Below are 21,017 nucleotides of genomic sequence, written 5' to 3' on the forward strand. Positions count from 1 at the left end.
CTTTTCTGTTATGACTCGTAAAACTGACTGGAATACTTCACATATCTTATCTCTCATCGTTCATTATGTTGTGTTAAGAGGCATGATTTAAATACTTGTTATTCTTCAAATACCAGGTGTCCAAAAAAGTTTGTGCCGCTGGAACGTAAAGTGAAAGTCAAACGGCATGTGTCGGCAACCCTGTCTGGATGACGTCAAAAATTTACATTCCCGGCAACCGTCAGTCAGTGCAGAGTTGGGAGGCATGTCGGTCGCATAGACATCAGGTCTGTAGGAACTACAATCCTGAAGGGAACATGTCAGTGTCAAAGGACGTTTTATGGCCGTGTTTACTGTACGAGTTCAATTGGGCAACAATGCTGCAGCCGCTGCTCGAAAGATGTGCTCCGCGTTTGGAGAGGCATCAGTGAGTGATCGCACAGCTCAAAAGTGGTTCAGTCGCTTTGCATCGGGTGATGAGAGCCTCCAGGACAAGCCTCGAGCTGGATGCCCCGACACTATCGACGAAGCCCTGCTGATGGAGACCATCGAGCACGATCCACAGCAAACGTGCAAAGGACTTGCACAAGAGTATGGAGTGTCGGAGGAAACCATTCAATTGCATCTGCACAACCTCAGGAAGACTTGGAAGCTCAGTAAGTGGGTTCCTCATGTTTTGTCCGAGGAAAACAAACGCCAGCGGCTCACCATTTGCGCATCATTGCTGTCACGCCACAAGAAAGCCCCATTCCTGGACCAGATATTGACATGTGATGAGAAATGGGTGTTATACAGTAACCGCAAAAGAAAACATCATTGGTCGTCCCCTGATTCTGTTGCATTGGCCCCCAAAGAAAACATTCATCAACAGAAGGTTCTGCTCTGTGTTTAGTGGACCAGCACTGGTGTTGTGCACTTTGAATTGCTAGAGCATGGCAAAACCATCACATCCGAGGTGTACTCGTCCCAGTTGCAATGGGTTGCAGCTGCACTGCGTCTGAAGCAGCCAGCACTAGTCAACAGGAAAGGAGTGATCCTTCTGCAAGACAACGCTAGACCTCATACGACGAAAGCGACCAAGGGGGTAATCAACACACTTGGTTGGGAAATTTTACCTCATCCTCCTTACTCCCAGGACATTGCCCCATCCGATTTTCACTTGTTTTTGGCCATCGATAACCATTTGCGTGAGCAACAGTTCCGAAACCGAGATGATGTCACGCAGGTCATAGGACAATTTTTTGCTTCTAGGGACCAGAACTTTTACAAACGCGGGATTTATAAGCTTGTATCTCGTTGGAAACATGTAATTGAAGCTGAAGGAGCTTATTTTGCTGAATAAAACACATTTGCGAGAAATTACAGAGTCTTTATTTCTCACTGCAATATATGGCATGAACTTTTTTGGATACCTGGTACCTGTAAGAGACCAGACCAAAACAACAAGTGACAGGTGACAGGCAACAGCAAGGATTCACACCAAAGTGACAAACAACAAGCAAGACGAGTCCCTTCAGTCTATAAGCAAGCATTCGCCGTGCATGCCCGAACAACTGACTGAAACGACATGATGCACTTTATTGAAAATGACCCAGTCCGAGCAACATGCAAGGGACAAGCAAAATGTCCTTTGTTGCATGTCACTTCGGTCTGAAAACGCCTGACATTTTAATATCGTACGTTTATATATTAAGGTTGTTATATACAATGAGAATTTTTTATAAGATATGTATCAATACATTGTTATTAAAAGTGATAAATAATACAAATTTTCATATTATTTGTAGTCCAAAAATTATAAGACTAATATAAAAACCATAACCATTCAACTTAAGTTATGGTTTTAGCATGGAAGTCAACAAATGTAGCAAATTTCACACATTACAATACAAAAAAATTAATATCCATAAAAACTCATTGCCGTCCCATTATGAAATTTTGCACACAAATAATCAATTGATGTCTTCAAAACATATTTTTTTCAAAAAAATTAAAAATTGTGTTTTTGAGATTTTCAAAAAATCTTTCAAGTTTTTTAAAAATTACAAAATTCAAATACTACAGTCATGTTGCATTTCAAATTAAGGTTAATTAAAAGCAGAAGAGAATGACACCAATTTGAGCTCTCTAGGTCAAATAGTTTTTGATCTACAGCGGTTAAATGATTTCAAAATGTCATCAAATTTTAGGATTTTTGCTATTTTGAAAGACAATAAATCCAAAACGAGCCAAAAAGAATCTGAAATTTGTCAGTTTTTGTTCTCTTGATATGTACAACGTTTAACCTTTTGATTACCAAGCCCATTTTGCCATGTAAGTCCTCTGGGACTGGGCCAATTTTAAGCAAAATGCAGAGTTTCATTTAGATGACTGTAGATTGGAGACTAATTGCCCTAGACAGACGAATGAAGTACTGTTATATGTGGAATGAACCATAGATTCGGACTACATACAATTTATGTACATTGAGTGTATATGTGGATGTGGGGGGAGGGGAGGAACCGGAAAATTTAAAAATCTCAGAAAAATGCCCCTCCGCCCCTGGACAACAAAGTACAGGTCATTGTCAAAATACACATGGAAATTATCACTGGCATGTCTGGAACAAGAAAATAATTGCACTATTATAATATGAACAATACAACACGACTTGTACCCCCAAAACGATATGTCTGTACACCACTGAGCCATTCAGCAAAATGCGCAGTTACCTTGAAACGACTGTAGGTCCGAAGCGAATTATCCTAGACGGACGAATCAAGTACTGTTATACGCGGAATAAACCATAGAATCGGACTATATAAAATTTATGCACATTGAGTATATATATATATATATATATATATATATATATATATATATATATATATATATATATATATATATATATATATATATATATAGGGTGGCCGCGGTGGCTCAGTCGGTAACGCGTCTGACTACCATGCTCAAGGTCCCGGGTTCGATCCCCGGCCGGTTCAAATCCGGGAACTTTTCTAACGGTGGAAGCGGCCCCGGCGCCTACCCAGCGTCGAATAACATGGGTACCTGGGGGAAACCCTGGGGGGTAAAGGCGGTTAGGGGCGTGATGCTGATCACATCACCCCCACTCACGACCGGATCAAGAAAGTGTGGGGCGTTACCCTCACACCCCCTATACGCCTTCATGGCGTTGTGCTATGCACAGGGGAACACTTTACCTTTATATATATATATGGATGCAGGGGGGGAAATTCCAAAATTTCTTAAGAAAAATACATACCCCTTTCCCCTCCACCCTTGGACAACAAAGTACAGGACATTGTCAAAATACACATGGAAATGATCGCAGGGATGTTTGGAACAAGAAAAAATTGCACTATTATCATATGAGCAATAGAAAAGAACTTGACCCCAATGACATGTCTGTGTGCCACTGACTCAAGCCTCGGATTGCAGTTATCTTGAAACGCCTGTATATTTCAGGCTAATTACCCTAGATGGATGAATCAAGTACTGTTATACGCGGAATGAACCATAGATTCGGACTACATACAATTTATGCACATTGAGTGTATATATGGATGCGGGGGGAGGGGAGGAACCGGAAAACTCCAAAATATTTGAAGAAAAACGCCCCCTCCGCCCGTGGACAACAAAGTACAGGACATTGTCAAAATACACATGGAAATGATCACAGGCATATTTGGAACAAGAAAATATTTGCATTATTATCATACGAGCAATAGATCATGACTTGTATCCCCCAAAAGATCTGTCTATGCTCCAGTGACTCAATTTCAAAGGAAGCCCCCCCCCCCCCCCGTTTTTATGGAAGAACAAGACGTGCAAGAGTCTTTACGGTGCAGTATATGTGTTAACAATAATATAAAAGAAGAAAATCGCAATTCCAGCTAAAAATAGCGACATTATGACGTAAAAACTACAAACATGACAAGGTCTTTTAAAAGATAGGTGGTCTCCCGGGGGTTACAGGAAGGTATCATTTAAAAGATAGGTGGTAAACAAGAGGTTAAACAAGAAATCTAAAAATCTGAATCGTAAAGGTTCAAAAATATTTTTTATTGGTTGATTTGGCATGGAATAACCCACACACCAAAACAAAAGTGAGTGTTACCTGTATGAAAGATAAAATATTAAAGAAATGCATGTTACAGTCATCTGACATTAACATTCAGAATGAAAAACTGCAATATGATTTTCCATTGTTGTAGTTTTATGTTGCCAATGTTAAAAGTGTAAAACTCTTATTCTAAGTTACATAAGAATTTAAACAAAAAATGCAGGCTTCACCAGGACTCAAAACCATGTCTGTGTCATACTGCGCCATTACTCTACCAAACTGAGCTACTGAGCCATCCCTGGCTTCGGCTGATTTTTTGCCGTTGCTGATTTACCTGTGGGGAATTGTCTCTTTTCAGTAATCGTGCAATGGGATGTGTTGCCATGGTGGAACATAGTACCTCTCAGTGTGATGCCTTATGTTACCTTATGAGTTAGGATATTATTTGGCACGTGATGGAGATGTATAAAACCAGGGCTCAGTTGATATGGTGATGATATGGTATGCCAGAGACTTGGATTCTAGTCCTGGTTGAACCTGCATTTTCCACTTAAATTTCAACTTAATACATCTCGTATGTGTACCAAATTGGAGCAGAGCAATTTGCCTGTCCTCAAGGGAGGTTGCTTTGAAAACGGTAAAAAAATATTTTAAAAGTTTAAATTCTGTCGCAATTACTGCATCCACATACATGGTATTGATTAGTTAGCTTTACTTTAAATTCATGTGAAATAATTGTTTCTTTTTAAATGCCTTTAATAAGTTCCAAATTTCTGCTCGGTCAGAGATGGAATCTGGGTCTGTGGCATTCCCTGTCAGTACTCTACCACTAATCTAAGGGATATTTGGGTGTTTTTTAAGTCTTGACTCAGCTTTTACATACAGTAGAACCTTAATTCTACATTTTCCCACATTATACATTCAATTTTCCTGTTTCCAGTAGAACAAAATGTTAGTATTATTTCATGGGTTTTAAGTTCTTCATGCAGAGGCCTGTGTAATCAAGGTTCTACTGTGTTACAACCAAATATTTACTTATGTGTATTATGTAACTCATATGTAAACGCTAAGTGATTTCTCCTTTTTCTATAGAATTACAGCAAGAAAGAGGTAATGAAATTGGCATTACCTGTAGCAGTGAAATTTCTTCACAAAGGAAACAAAGAACTTTCCAGAAATATGTCTTCCTATTTATCATTGGCAGCAATCGAGAATGCAGATTTATTAGCAAAACACATTCAACCAATCATTGATTCAATTATATCAGGTAAGGGTTACACGTTTTCTTTAACAGCATGTTTGTTAATCGTAACCTGCAAAAAATATTTTTTTCAACTCATTAGGACAAAGTTTTGGAACATAAAAGATTCTACCATGTACTTACTTTAGTTCTATGTGTATTTTTTTGGTTACCGTGGTTGTCTGTAATGCTTGTATTGAAAGATATATTATTCAGCAACTGTAACTTCAAGATGGGTGACCTTTGAGAAGGCACCCAAAAGTTCACCTCACTTCCACGTAGTGCATCCCAGTAACTGCTTTTTGCAGACCAATGAGGTACTTACTCCATACTTAGGTATGGAGTTTGACCCCATACAATGTGACGGATATAAATAGCCCAAGTGCTGATGCACTGAAAATTTTGATTTCAGTCAATCATTTCATGAGAGAGATGTGCAGGCTGGTTCATAAGTGTGAAATCACCGTTTAAATCAAATACAGATGAGGAAACACAATTTTAACATCGTGATAAAATCTTTTTAGAATGTTATCAACCTGATGGCCAACTTTTTTTTTTTAATTGGAAGATGGTCATGTGACAGTGAAATGGACTAAAATTTCCTGGGAGACACAATGGTGTCCTTAATTTCGACAACTGTAAACTATTATTACATTTGAAAGTGTTTTCAATGATCGCCATTCAAGCCGAACCCTGGCAATTACTTATACTGGGGATTAAAAACTTACAAGTCGCATATTTGTAAGTGTAATATGTGTTGTGCTTTGCTGTTTCAGGTAACTATACCCTTGCAAGAGTTCTTCCACAGATATATGCAGTTAACAAGGAGCCTCTACATGACCATGTGATGGCTCTTGTTTCTCTACTACCTCTATGTGAAAATCCAGAGAAGCTAGCACTCTTGAGTCTGTTTGGGCTGATAGCTAAAACAAAACCTTCGGTAAGTACATAACTTGTTTTTAAGTTACTGATAATTGTCTTAAATGAAAACCACTGTACCTTTGTTGCATTTTCGTTCTGCCTACACAGGAAAAACTAGGTTCATGTTATGCGGAAAACATGCTTAAAAATTATTCCGTGTAATTTTTAACCATTTTTGGTCCATGGCATCATGAATTCTATTTTAATTTCACTTTTATCAAAAAATTTACTCTTTAAGTTCACTTTATGCTCAGATAGGCTAGACCTACATGGTACAATGTATCTTCTCCAGTGATTGAACCCAGGATCCCTTGATTATAAGGCAACAGGGTTACTACTGTTCCAAGAGGGCAGCCCTAAATTTTCTTTTATAATTTGTTATCTTCTTTGATTGAATGATTGAGTTAGTGTTTTAAATCCACTTTATACACAATGCGGCTAATCAAGACTGGACCTACAGTTTAAAGTGCGATCTGAAGCACTATGTGCCTCCACTGGGTATCAAACCTGGGACCCCTTGATTACAAGGCGGCGATGATACCACTGCACCATCGGAGATGCCTTTGTGATCTTCACATGTATCAAGTCAGTGTATTGTAGTGTAATGATGGCACAGATCACAATTACATGCTTTGTGATGTTTTGCTTAAATCAGGTATACATAACTTTTTAATTATGAAATAGGAGATGTAGTGTGCACTCTTTTTTTTTCCAACATAGCATTTTTCAGATGAACTAATGAAATCTGTAATTACTCCTATTATGATTCATTTCACAGGTCTTTCTCAAGAGAGAGTACAGTGGGATCCATGAGTATTACCATGCAAATTGTCCACCACCATGTTTGTGCACTTTATTTGGCCCAATAAAAGCTCAAGAATTAAAAGAAAACTCAAAACAAGTTGTTGGCAACTTCTGAACCATCATACATAAAACACATAGGGTGTAAGAGAAAAATTAATAACAATAGTCATGGACAATTTACACCATAATACTCATGCACTGTACATAGAATGAAAAATAATTGTCAGTTATAACAAGTGATCAGTAACATAAGCTTCATAAATAAATTGTTTGTGATTATTGGTTGTAACCGATATTTCATTTTATTGTTTACATAACTTGAAAAAATATATGTGAAACAAACTGCAAACATCTAAGTAACCTTTTTGGTATATTTTCATAATTGTGCTTAGTAATAATTACACTAAATACATAATTAATGCTGATGTGAAATTTTTCAATGCCAACCATAGTGATGGAGTGGTTAGCACAGCATGCTACAACTCTATGGGTCCCAGGGCTGGATCCTATCCTGGGTATGAGTATTTTTTTTGTGAGTGTCCGTTCATCAATGTCATCATATCATATCACTCATCCTCATCGTTGCAATTTGTCAAAAGTGGCAGTTTTTGTATTGTACATATAAATTCCCTACATAAAATTTACCAATATCGACAACTGCAAATATTCTATGAAGAATGTAAAATGGCTTATTCTATCTTTAATTAATATATGTAAACAGCTGACTGTAGATTTTACCTCAGAAAAATATTGTGTATTTTATGTTACAAAAGATATGTGAAATACTCTTTCATATTTGGTTAAAAAAAATATATATAAAGATCTACATGGCAAAATTTGGCAGTAAATTGCATAATTTTTACAGAAATATTGGGCATATAAAATCTTCAAGAATATTGCCAATAAATCAACATTCCAATATCAGATCCCACATTCCAATATCGGCCTGTACCAATAAACTTTTGATTAATCACAACATTTCTAGCTCATACAAACTCATCCAATTTGATCTGTCACTGCTGGTGTGTCATTGTCTTATGTAATTTTTTTATGGCCTCCTTGATGGCTCAGTCTTTGTCTTGTAATCAAGGATTCGATACCCAATGGGAGCACATAGTGGTTCAGATCCCACTTTAAAGTGTAGGTCCAGTCTTGATTAGCCTTACTGTGCATAAAGTGGACTTAAAACACCAACTCAACCAATCAATCATTAAGTCTTTTTTATCTCATGGTCTTCTAGAAAGGGAAGATATAATGCAGTAACAGAGAGGGCTGATTTTACTAGAACGTAGATTGTACCACCTTGCTCTGTTGGTTGCACATACATAGTAAAGACTTATTTTTTACAGACGGGAAGGGAAATTGTGTATTCCAATGTGTACATTTTATGGTCGTGTTGCTTGCCACTTCACTCTGAAAGCTCCCTAAATGGATAACACCACTTCAAGTTACGATGAGACAGTACTTGTCATCTGACAGGAATATGTAATAATGCTGCCATTTTAACATGCTCTTACACACAGAATAACCGACAGCTGATTAGCGAAAATATGATTGCTGGGTCACCAATGGACTAGTTGATCTTACTGTGCAGGCACTGTTGCCAGTCACTTTTTATAAATAATCGGCCCTATCTTTTGAAATGCACCAAGTATAATGCGGGAAAATGTAAAATCTGAGAACATAAATTTGAGGTTCCGCTGTAATTATGAAGAAATGCATGCAAAAGTATAGTGTTATATTTATTTTGTTATTACTAATGTTTGTGTAAGTGTTGTTAATTAACTATGCCACTTTCTGATTAGCTCCTTGAACCAAGTTTACCTCAACTATGCGAGTACCTGAGTGTTGGAGCTACTGCCTCTGCCACCATGCAAGTATTTCGTGACATGGCAGTGACACGTCCTCAGTTGTTGGTGGAGCACCTACAGAAAATTAAGAATGCTGCTGATTCACACCCAAATACACTCTGTCTAGCTGCTCAAGTAATTTCTTCTGTTGGAAAATTGAACAAGGTACTTGTCCATATTTCACTTTTTCTAATTTGTAGGAACTAGTAAAACCTGTGGGATCCCCGAGAATTTTGTAAATGGGAAAAGGAAGGCTTACTAGTAAATTTTACATTTTTCTAAACTTTAAATATTCTTAATATTAACATGTTTCTGAATAAGTTTTTTTTTTTTTTAACTGGATCAAAAAGGGGATTCTAACTTCCATCTGCTTTCCTCTTACAAGAGGGGGTTGGGGGGGGCACACAATTGACAAGAGTTTTTAATAATAGTAAATTCTGAATTTCATTTGGGTTAATCTTATGTGATGGATACAGAGTAGAAGAAGGTGGTTTGCAGTGAATATTGTGTTGACTATACTATGACACTTCATCATTTTGGGTTGTGGCTGAATGTGAAATTGTAATGTATGTTCTTTTTTGTCATTGTATATTTATTATTAGTATAAACGTATGTTTACAACCAGTGGAATTGCAATTTGTGTCTTTACTTGATTAACTCAGTACATAAATGATCGGGAAAAGCATCAGTATGTACAGTAGGGTGTATTGAAAAAAACTTTTTTTCGAAATGTTGAGATGGCTAGTGCGGAAAAGTGGCAATTTGTGAGCAAAAAGACGTCTGATTTCAGATTTTTTGGAGGTCGTTTAGGTGGTGCGCATCGACCTTGAAGTTTTGATAGTGATTTAGTTATGCAACACGCACAACAATTTCACAAAAATGTCATTATTTGGCTATTTCATGTCTTTTTTTCTGCATTATGGTCGTTTATTGTTTTGTTTATGGCAAATATGCTACATTCGTGCCTCAGGGGTGGTTTCCTATGCTGTTTACGTATGCTTTTGCTCAAAAATTGTCTATTTGAGGCTAAAAATTCATTTTTTTCTATTGATGGTTTCCAATTGGTTTCGACTTTGTGTTTTATTCGAAATTTTTCCGATATAGAAGACTAAATAAAATATTTTGGCTTTCTAATTGCTAACAGTTCCTCAATTACTGTCCAGTGCTTCGCTTATTTTCATAGCTTATTATGCTTTGAAAATAACCCAGAGCTCACCACGAGGAGGTGGCTGGACTGCGAGCTCCAAAAATATTATGTTGGCAAACATAATTTTACGCTTTGATGTAGCCATCACGTGCGCTGGCGCCGAAAATGGAAGAAGCAGCCTCTGTGATAATTTTCACAAGTCGCTCCACTCCTTGTGTGTGGCAGGGGAAGTCTTGAATTTCCACTATTTTTTTTTGTTTTTAATGTAATCATCTACTTCTTCATTTGTAATATTATTGGTCAACGAAGGCTCGTGGAGGGAGCATGAAGCCCAATTAACCATGTCATAGTATTGGTCTGCATTAAAATTGATGGTTGGTAAAACAAAAGTGCGAATTCTTTTGCCTTTTTTCAATCCTCTTGCTTTCTTAATTCTTTGCCAACCAAGACGTCTTATTTCTGGGTTTTGGCCCATTATTAACCTCTTAACATACAGATTTTTAAAGAAAAATTGTTTCGATTTTAATGTAATTTTTTTATTACTCGGTTGAAATAATCAGTTAAGAACATGATAAATGGTTATAATAATGTTGATTGTTGACAACTCAACAATGAGATACATTGCGTCTGAAAAGCCCCTAAAATAAAATCCCGAGTATACTCGTGCTATCAATGAGTAAAATATTACAAATAGAACTTGTTAAAAAATCAAGATAAGTTATTTTAATAATCAAAATAAACACAAAATAGCACTGTCTGGCACTTGCAAAGTCAGTTTCCGATGAATCTGACACATCACTTTCTTCTGAACTTCCTTCGGAGCTATCTGAACCACTAAACTCAATATCAAGCTCTTCTCCACTCTCCATTTTCACAAAAGAAGAATACCGCCAAGAAACAGTGAAGAAAACAAAGGCACCCTAACTGACTTTTTCACATGTACGCCGTAGACGAAAATAAACGTCAAAAGAAGGAGATTAGTGAAATCTACTGGAAAGGCAAATAAAATAAAACTTCAACAGCACTATTAGTGACATCTACTGGAAAAACAAGTAAACAACAACTTCAACAGCACTATCTAGCGGAAACATGCAGAAACATAGAAAGACGAGTATAATCGTCCTTTTAAAATGTGTACGGATAAAAAGAAGTTACCCCGAATATACTCAGGATATTATATTTTCATGGGAATTAAAAACCCGAATATACTCGGGCTTTTATGTTAAAAGGTTAAAGCCAGCAGGAGATTTTCAGGATGGGCGAAGAATGCGTTTTGTTGAATGATCCTATCAATCAGATCTCTCAAGTGGTGTGGGAGAAATCTGGACAAATGGATCAAATTCCAGAGGTGTCACATACTACATAATGAAGGTGTACGCACCGGTGTGGTTTGGGATCAAGAAGGAACCATCGGTAGCTGTCGGAGCCCGACACCTCTGGAATTTGATCCATTTGTCCAGATTTCTCCCACACCACTTGAGAGATCTGATTGATAGGATCATTCAACAAAACGCATTCTTCGCCCATCCTGAAAATCTCCTGCAGGCTTTAATAATGGGCCAAAACCCAGAAATAAGAAGTCTTGGTTGGCAAAGAATTAAGAAAGCAAGAGGATTGAAAAAAGGCAAAAGAATTCGCACTTTTGTTTTACCAACCATCAATTTTAATGCAGACCAATACTATGACATGGTTGATTGGGCTTCATGCTCCCTCCACGAGCCTCCGTTGACCAACAATATTAGAAATGAAGAAGTAGATGACTACATTAAAAACAAAAAAATGTCGGAAATTCAAGACTTTCCCTGCCACACACAAGGAGTGGAGCGACTTGTGAAAATCATCACAGAGGCTGCTTCTTCCATTCTCGGTGCCAGCGCACGTGATGGCTACATCAAAGCGAAATTGATAATCTAGAGAACATATGCCGACATTTCGAACAAAAAGTGACTGTAAAGTTAAAGGAGAAAACTAGAAGAAAATCGTGGCCTGCCCCTTAGTAAAATTATGTTTGCCAACATAATTTAGGTGGGTGGGGCTCACAGACCAGCCACCTCCTCATGGTGAGCTCTGGGGCCCGACCCTGTGGTAGAGTGGTTAGCACATCGCACTGCGACGCCAAGGGTCCCGGGTTCGAATCCCGGTCAGGCTTGGTTGTTTGTGAATGTCCATTCATCAATTTCATCACTCATCCCCATCTTCGCAAATTAGCCAAGAGGCACAAAACGTGAAGTAAAATAAACTAAATCAATCAATCAATCGTGGTGAGCTCTGGGTTATTTTCAAAGCATAATAAGCTATGAAAATAAGCGAAGCGCTGGACAGTAATTGAGAAACTGTTAGCAATTAGAAACTGTTAGCAATTAGAAAGCCAAAATATTTTATTTAGTCTTCTATATCGGAAAAATTTCGAATAAAACACAAAGTCGAAACCAATTGGAAACCATCAATAGAAAAAATTGAATTTTTAGCCTCAAATTGACAATTTTTGACCAAAAGCATACGTAAATAGCATAGGAAACCACCCCTGAGGCACGAATGTAGCATATTTGCCATAAACAAAACAATAAACGACCATAATGCAGAAAAAAAGACATGAAATAGCCAAATAATGACATTTTTGTGAAATTGTTGTGCGTGTTGCATAACCAAATCACTATCAAAACTTCAAGGTCGATGCGCACCACCTAAACGACCTCCAAAAAATCAGACGTCTTTTTTGTCACAAATGGCCAGTTTTTTTTCGATACACCCTAATGTACAGTCATTATCAAAGTAAAAATGTTCATTTATCTGCATCTCAATCACACCTTGCATCCTGCTGTCTCTTTATGGTGCCTCTTACTCACAATTCAGTTGTCTGTCCATGTTCAAATATATAGTAGTACACAGTGTTTCAAAAATGATGTGATCAATTTCAACTCCTTATATTTTATTCATAAATTGTCCAAATAAGATACAATTTCACACATGTAATGTAACTGTCCACATTTTAAGTGACAATGGTTATTGCAAAGTTAGTCACTAATGCTCAAAATGAGCACCATTTGTTACTCTGCACAGGTCAATATGGTAATCGAACTCCATCCAGGCACGTTGCAGCATGTTCTTGCCAGTGGTTTGCACCGCAGCACTAATGCGATAGAGTTCTTTGCTGCGGATCTTTATGAAAGCATGTACAATACTGACATTGCACACTCATAACCGACCTACTCTCCCAAAATGCTTTCTCCCCACCACTGGCAGCCATTTTGCAACTGGTCGATCTGGCACCAGGCAGCAGAATTTAGAACTACCGGGACCGTTCCAAAAAAACTTAAGAATGTGTTTGAATTTATTTCACTGGATATTCGATCAGTGATTATGTTGTATTGTTCACGGAACATGTTTTTATTGTTCAAATCATTTTGAAAAACCTGTAATAACTGCAATGTGTAATGTTAAATGTAACTTCACCTGTTCATTCCCAAGACACACACAGAACAACAAAAGCAAACCATGTAGGCTGCAGTACGCATGTTCTTAGGGCTCGGCTGGACCTCTGGTTGATGCTAAGGCAGTTGTTTTAGAATTTATCCTCTCCTTTCAAAAAACACTATGATATTCCAAAATCTGAAAAATTACATATGCTTAGAATTCTAGAGCATTCACCTGAATCTTCGTGTGGTTTGCTTTCGCTGTTATCTAGATATTCTCAATAGTTTTGTGGCAACATAAGTTTATTAAACTATTTATAATATTTAGATAACACCAAAAGCAAATCACACAAAGATACATGTGAATGCTCTAGAAGGAATTCTAAACATGTGTAATTTTTCAGATTTTGGAAGGTCATAGTGGTTTTTCAAAAGGAGGGAAAAATTCAAGAACTGCTGTCCTGGTGTCAGCCATAAGTCCAGTCGAGCCTTAACAATTAAGCTCATGTGTGTGTGACATACGATGCTGGAGATATATGTCACTAATGAATGAAAAGAACGCCGCTAAAATCCATTCAAATAATTCAACAAAATCCTACCAAAGTAAATGTTAGATGAGTAATAAAAGTTTTTCTTGGTATGATGACATCTCAAAAGCCTTGTTTCATGTCCACCATGACAGTTACGAAGCTCACACAGTAAGGTCACAAATCAACAATCCCATAAGGGACCGAAAAAAGTTATCATTAGGGACATTGATGCGCGAAATCACGAAATGTGAAAAAAAGATGCAATTTTGAACATTCTGCACGTAACTACACCCCTAATGATGAAATATGCATGAGTTTTATTCACAAAGTAAAGCGAAATGTGTGCTTTTCCACGAAATGAACGCTTTTTCGTGAAATAATCGTGAAATATCATCAAATTAAGTAGAAAAAACACAAAAACTGGCAATCGATGTTGTGCGCCCAAACTGTCGATTTGTAACTAAACGTTTGCCTAAAGTTTCCTACCACTTGCAGCTGAAGAACGTTTTATCTTCGATCACATCAGGAAGATGCTGCAAATTGGGATTTCCCATGCACATAATCTCAGTTCGAAAACTTCGCTCCCTGTAAAGCTGCATTCCATTCTTCCCCCGAATGTGTACTCAACTTCCAGTTTCATTGAACTTGCTAGCTGTAGCAGAGATAAGATTAGTCTGTTCCCGCACATCAAGGGAAACAATGGTGTCATTTGTGTTCAGTCATGAATAAATTTTGTTTATCATCATGTGATTTTCAACATATGTTTGTGTATGTGCAGTAGTGATTATTTTATTTGTTGGACAGCAAGGATATCCTTTAAATACATACAATGAATAAATCACTTGAGATATGCAATTTAGAAATGAAATGATTTTGTGTTGATGTTTTCTTTTTGGTTGGACAGCTAAGTACTTGTGTATGTGTACAGTATATAAAAATGAAGTAGTTTATCAATTTATAGATCTTTTGTATGTTGTTTCCTCTCATAATGAAAAAGTGTGTGCCAATCATTTTTTTTCCACCGCTGGTATATACCGCTTATCTAACATTTTATTTACCGCTCTCCTCAGTTTTTATTTACCATAAATTTGTCTCCCTAGTTATCATGTTATTGTGGCAGATGAAAAATAAATTGTTCACATGAGATTAAAAAGTTTTAATTAAGTTCACTCAAAATTATGCCTGAAGAGAAGAGAAGAAAGATATGGCAGTGTTTGCATGTAAAATATATTTTATTAAATACTCTGTAGTGTATCTTCTTCCAGAGGATAAAAATCACACTGGAACATAAACATGCAATATTCTATTTATGTTCATGCCAAATGATATTTCATGTAGCTGGTTTAGTTTCGTTTATTATGTTCTTTAACAGATAAGTACCTAATGAGTCATGCTTTTCCGTATTTATTTTCTGTGAACACACTTTCTCTTATGTAGGATAGAGCTCAAGAAGCTTTAAACTTTGTGTTGGAACATCTTCCGAAAGCAGACCGAGGGAGCCAAGGAACGCTTCTTCGTGAAGCCACGTTGCTTTGCAGCAGCTACCCTGTGTTGTTTACGGAGAAAATGCTGGCAGAAGTAAGGCAGCATGGTTACCGAAATGAAACTCAATCAAACTCACAGTAAGTATGAGTGATATTTTATCAAGTAAATACAATTGAAAAGTGTACTGTAACCTGCATTATCAATGATGCTTTAATCCTTACATAAGAGGAAGATATAAATCTACCGTAATGCACATCAAAGTTCACACAATGAACACTGTTAGCTGCTATTTCTTAAACTACAATTGCATTATTCAGAGATGCTAATGATATCTGTAATGGAAAATGTGCAATTCACTGCTTACAAAATTTACCATATGAAAATTGTACATGTAAATTCATAGATGAGGAGAAACCTTTGTGGCAATATGTGGAGTGGCGTATATAATATAGTTCAGTGTGTCTTTACACACACATTGTTCTTTTGTTATTGCAGTTGAACCATGATTTTACCTTTCCAATGTGAGTGAAGTAAAACTATAAATTTTCCCCAGATTATACACTTGTGTGTGTTGTAAATTCTTTAGGCCCCTTAAAAACATATACCATATTTGCCGGTGTATAAGATTTTTGAGGAAAAAGCTCTGTCACTGAATATTTTATTTAATTTACAGTACTTCAAATATAAAGTCTACTTTCAACAAATTACTTACGTAATCTAACTAGGGAAGAATACATTTTAATCTTCTTCGTCAAAAACCCACATATTCATCTCCAGAGCTAAATGAAAAGCCACTTAAAACCTCACCTAAATCAAAATTGAAGGTACAGGTAATCAAAAACTGAGTATCGGCATATAAGATGCAGATGTTTTTCTGCCCTATTTCTAAAGGAAAATAGTGTGTCTTATACGCTGGCAAATACAGTAATCAAAATTCCGCCGTATTGATACTTGAACAGTACTGTACTTACAAAATTGCTTATGGGATTATAATTGGTTGTCAGATTTCAAGGACTGCTGCCTTGGTGACTAAGCATGTTGAAGCATGGTCAGCTCTTATCAAAGTGCTGGAAGTTCTGGCTTCAAGTTTTGACTTGGATATAGTCAAAAGCACCCTTTCGTCAGTTTCATCCAATCTGTCATTCTTGTCATTACAATTAGGAAAAATTGTCCGAAAAGTTACATAAATTAGGAAATATAAAAATTTCAAAGGCTAGTGCAACCCTTGTTTCTTCTTAGCCTGCTAGTGCTGAAGATTGAGTATAATGGAATAGAGAAGATGTAGAAATTGTAATACATTACATGTAAAAGATCAATTGATTTTTCTTTCTGTTCAGAAAGATGTCCTTGTGTAGCTTCAAAAACATTGATCAAATTGAAAGAACTGGACATTGGAAAGAATTTATTTTTATTAAAGTGAATTATTATGTTGTTTTAATGTAGCTCTGTGAATGATCATTCTTTCCAAGTATGGTTTAAACCTTTTGCTAGTTAGTGCTGTCTATAAACAGTAAAAAAACTATGCTGTCAATCGTGATGCAAATTAGTACTAAGAAAATGCCACCAGTCCACATACCGCTTGCAAACTTTGGTACCCTAAAATCAGGATGAACAAGTTTGAAATATGTCTTCTGTTCATCATGCCCATTTTCTCTACCAAAAGTTACAATCACATGCTATTTATAGTGCAAGAACGTATTATTCACAACCAAGTTGAGGTAATAAGTAGTTGTAGGTTGAGAGGAATATTTATTTTTCTCATATACGTTGTGTAGCAATAATTTGTCTGTTTTCTGGTAGAAGTCTGCCTGAATACTGCAGTTAAGAGCCATGTTAAGGCAGTGTGCATTACTAATTTAACTCTTTAATCCATCTTGTTCAGTTCAATTCAGTTATTACATTGATTACTACATTTTGTTTCACAGTAATAATAATATATCAATATATGATCGTGACTTTTGGCCCATCCTGTACAATTCTGTACAATGCAATGATTAATGAGGTTTCCTCAACAGTTGAATAGGTGACTATTTGAAGTTTTTTGTTGCATTTATTTATCCTGCACCATGTTGCATCTTCAAGAGAGATGAGAAATTACACCATTGATAATAATTTATGATAATTCATGTTAACAATTTAATGTTATTGCATGTGTTATGTAGTGTACATATATTATTATATGTTGTATGTAATAAAATATCATAATTTTCACCAACAGCTCAATTGTTAATCAAACCTCCAATGGCGTGACAATAGTGAAAGTTGGTGGGGAAAGTCGACAGGACTTCACTAGTTCAATCCACCCTCACAGTTTACGTGGGGACATGAGCACTTCGTCAGTTATCCTGAGCGAACGACACACACCGTCCATTTTATTCAACCGTCAAGATATCAACAGACTTGTTGGAAGCCGTCCGAAACTCGGTGATAGTCGCAGCACGGGGAAACTGACCACGGCTCATGTCAACAGAAGCATGACAAGACTTAATGCAGGTATGAGAATTTTGTATTGTCTTGTTTAATGAGTAAATTGTATTGCACAACATCAGATCTTGACAGGAACAGGTTGTTCCTAACTCTAGGGTATTGGAATGCCACCACTGTCCTGGCAAGCTTTATGAATCACGCTATCCTGAATGCACATAAATTCGATGCTAATTCAATCATGGCCAGCACCTGGCATAAGCATATTTTGATGCTCTGATATGCATGCATGTTGAGTATATGTACAGTACAATAACTGGACATGTGAATGTGAAATTGTGGCTGTTTGTCAGGGAATCTTTTTTCCTCGACCTTGGGACTAATGTTTATTCAGTGGAGTATTTTAAATAATTCCCTCTTTTCATGCACAGGTTTCAATCACCACATTTTCCACATCCTTTAGCCTAAAGCTTTATTGTCCGGATTGTTGATATACCGAGGAAGCCTGTATTTCCGTTGAGGACAGATGGTTGATATTTCGACCAGTAGCACACAGCAGCAATTAACGCCCCATTTCTTGAAAACTACACACGATATTTCAGTTCTGTCTTTTTTTATCTTTAGTATACATATGGAGGTATGACATACTCAAATTACAAAACAATATATCCATTGTTACTATTATTAACAAGTAAAGTTTGAAAAAGTCCTTATTTTTCCTTTGTTACCCCTGTATTATTTTGGGATAGATTTACAGGAATGGCTCTAATTTCTAAACTACTGTATCCTTTTCAAAAAATTTAATTCTACAAGCAAGAATGAGTAAAAAGCAACATTTTAAGCAACATCCGACAATTAAGGATTCAGGGGAGATGCAGGGGCAAAGGCCTGATTGTCGAAATTTGCCCAAACTACGTGTGTAAGACATGGTAGCTATTAACGTGCCATTTCTTGAAAACTATATACTATATTTCAGTTCTGTCTTTATGTTCATAAGTATACCTCTAAACGTATTATATACTTGAATTACAAAATAATATATCCATTGTTGGTATGAGGGGCAGTCAAATGAAAACCAAACACTCGCTACAAAGTGACAATGGAGTTTGTTTTATTCAAAAGTAATTGCCACAAGTGTTAAGACATTTATCCCACTGGGAGACGAGATGATCAATTGCTGTCTTGTAGAAAGAGGTAGGTCGCTGACGGATCCACAACCTCACCCACTGAAACCGACGTCCACAAATGTCTTTCTTCAGGTCACCAAAAATTTGGAAGTCACAAGGGGAAATATCGGGGCTGTACAGAGGATGTTCAAGCGTTTCCCAGCCAAATGTCTGAAGCTTATCCCTCACCAGATTGGCAGTATGGGGATGGGCGTTATCATGCAAAAGGATGATTCCGTCCGACAGCATTCCAGGGCGTTTTGACTTTATGGCGCATCGCAGTTTCTGCAACGTGTCTGCATAGCGCTGCACATTGATTGTGGCTCCATGCTCTAGGAAGTCTACAAGCAGAGGGCCCTTGCAGTCGAAGAAGAAGCTCGTCATGACCTTACCGAAACTCGTATGGACAGCCTTGGATTTCTTTGGCAGGGGAGAATCGACGTGTTTCCATTGTTGGCTTTGCCGTTTGCTCTCGGGCTCAAAATGGTGGCACCACGTTTCGTCCCCTGTGACGATACATGACAGAAACGCATACTTTTCCTCATGGTACCGCTGCAAATGACTCAGATATGCAGTCATTCTGTCAATCTTTTGTCCCTCCGTCAGTTGATGCGGAACCCACTGCGTGCAAATTTTTCGGAACTGCAGGTGATCTTTGATAATTGCATGTGCAGAGCCATGACTAATGTCAACCTGAACACGAATTTCTTCCTCTGTGATTCGTCGGTCTTCCTGGATAAGACCATCGATCCTCGCAATCACTTCAGGCGTAATGACTCGATGGGCCTGTGCCGGGTGCGGAACGTCTTGCAGTGATGTACGTCCTTCGCGGAATCTCTTCTGCCACTCGTGCACACTTGTCAGGGACATGCAGTGTTTGCCATACACTGCAGACATGCGACGAAACTGAGCAATGACGAAGCAACTGTGTGGACCTGTGTGTTTTCACTATGCATTTCTCCTACCCTACAGATGGCAGTATCGATAGGTAACAACAGTGTTGCCAACTTTTGCGAGGAATGTGTTTTATGGTGGGTGTTCGGTTTTCATTTGACTGCCCCTTATATTATTAACAAGCGCCATTTTTGAAAAGCCCTTTGTTTCCCTTTTGTTTTTCATGGACATTCCATATCCTCATAGAGTGGTCTTTTGTCATGCTTCCTAGAGTGGTATTTTGTCATGCTTCCCTCCAAATGTCGTCCATCCAGCATCTACAAGGTCAACGCTAGAAGCGTGATTCCACACATAGTCCCGAAGCTGGCAACACTGCCACTTTACATAATGTTATTATTTTACTGAAGAAGTATCAGTCTGATTTCAACTAAACTGTGTTGTAAAAATATACCATTACACAGTTGTAGGAATGTACCACTGCTACATGCTACATATTTTTCACTCACTTTGCCTATTGAGGGGGACATGGGGGCCATTTTTTTTTTAAAAAAAATATCAAAATTTCTTCTTCTTCTTGTTCCTTTAACACTAATTATTGGGAGGCACAAAGTATAAATTTTACCTCCACCAAAAGCCCTGTCTTTAAGAAAGAAAATAAAACCAATTTTATCTGTCTACGACAATTAGTTCTCGAGCTACGATTGTTTTTGTACTTCACGGCAAGTTTTTGAAAAGCGTGCTTGAGGAGGCACTGGCTTCAACAGGAATAAAGGTGCACGAGGCTCCAGATGATAATGGTTAAGTGTACCTGCTGTTTTCTCTTATGAGATGATACAGATACTGATACACCAATATGCTTATGTCGGCTGATACTGCTAGAGTATCAATTAGTCTCTCCCATCCCTATATAATTGATATTACAATAGCATAAGAACTGTAAAGTTAACTTAATCACGTGAGGTGAGATTGAAGCATTTTGGGACATTGGCACATTGCAATGTTGGAGATGTATGTACTGTGTAACTGCCATATGATGCAAGAGTACAAATCAAGACATTGGCATGCCCTCTGATTTATGGGCAGTATATATTTTTAAACAAT

General features: G+C 37.3%; 1 protein-coding gene across 1 annotated transcript in view; it reads left to right on the forward strand.

Annotated features, from left to right (window-relative positions):
* melt (ventricular zone expressed PH domain-containing protein melted) overlaps nucleotides 1-21,017 on the forward strand; it is a 62,521-nt gene that overhangs the window by 21,329 nt on the left and 20,175 nt on the right. Inside the window, exons 5-9 of the mRNA XM_083137996.1 lie at nucleotides 5,135-5,309; nucleotides 6,059-6,222; nucleotides 8,813-9,022; nucleotides 15,385-15,569; nucleotides 17,651-17,925. Coding sequence (XP_082994122.1) covers nucleotides 5,135-5,309; nucleotides 6,059-6,222; nucleotides 8,813-9,022; nucleotides 15,385-15,569; nucleotides 17,651-17,925 — 1,009 coding nt within the window. The remainder of the gene's footprint in view (nucleotides 1-5,134; nucleotides 5,310-6,058; nucleotides 6,223-8,812; nucleotides 9,023-15,384; nucleotides 15,570-17,650; nucleotides 17,926-21,017) is intronic.

This window comes from Lepisma saccharinum, chromosome 16 (assembly GCF_977018435.1).
Source record: "Lepisma saccharinum chromosome 16, izLepSacc3.1, whole genome shotgun sequence".
Lineage (NCBI taxonomy): Eukaryota > Metazoa > Arthropoda > Insecta > Zygentoma > Lepismatidae > Lepisma > Lepisma saccharinum.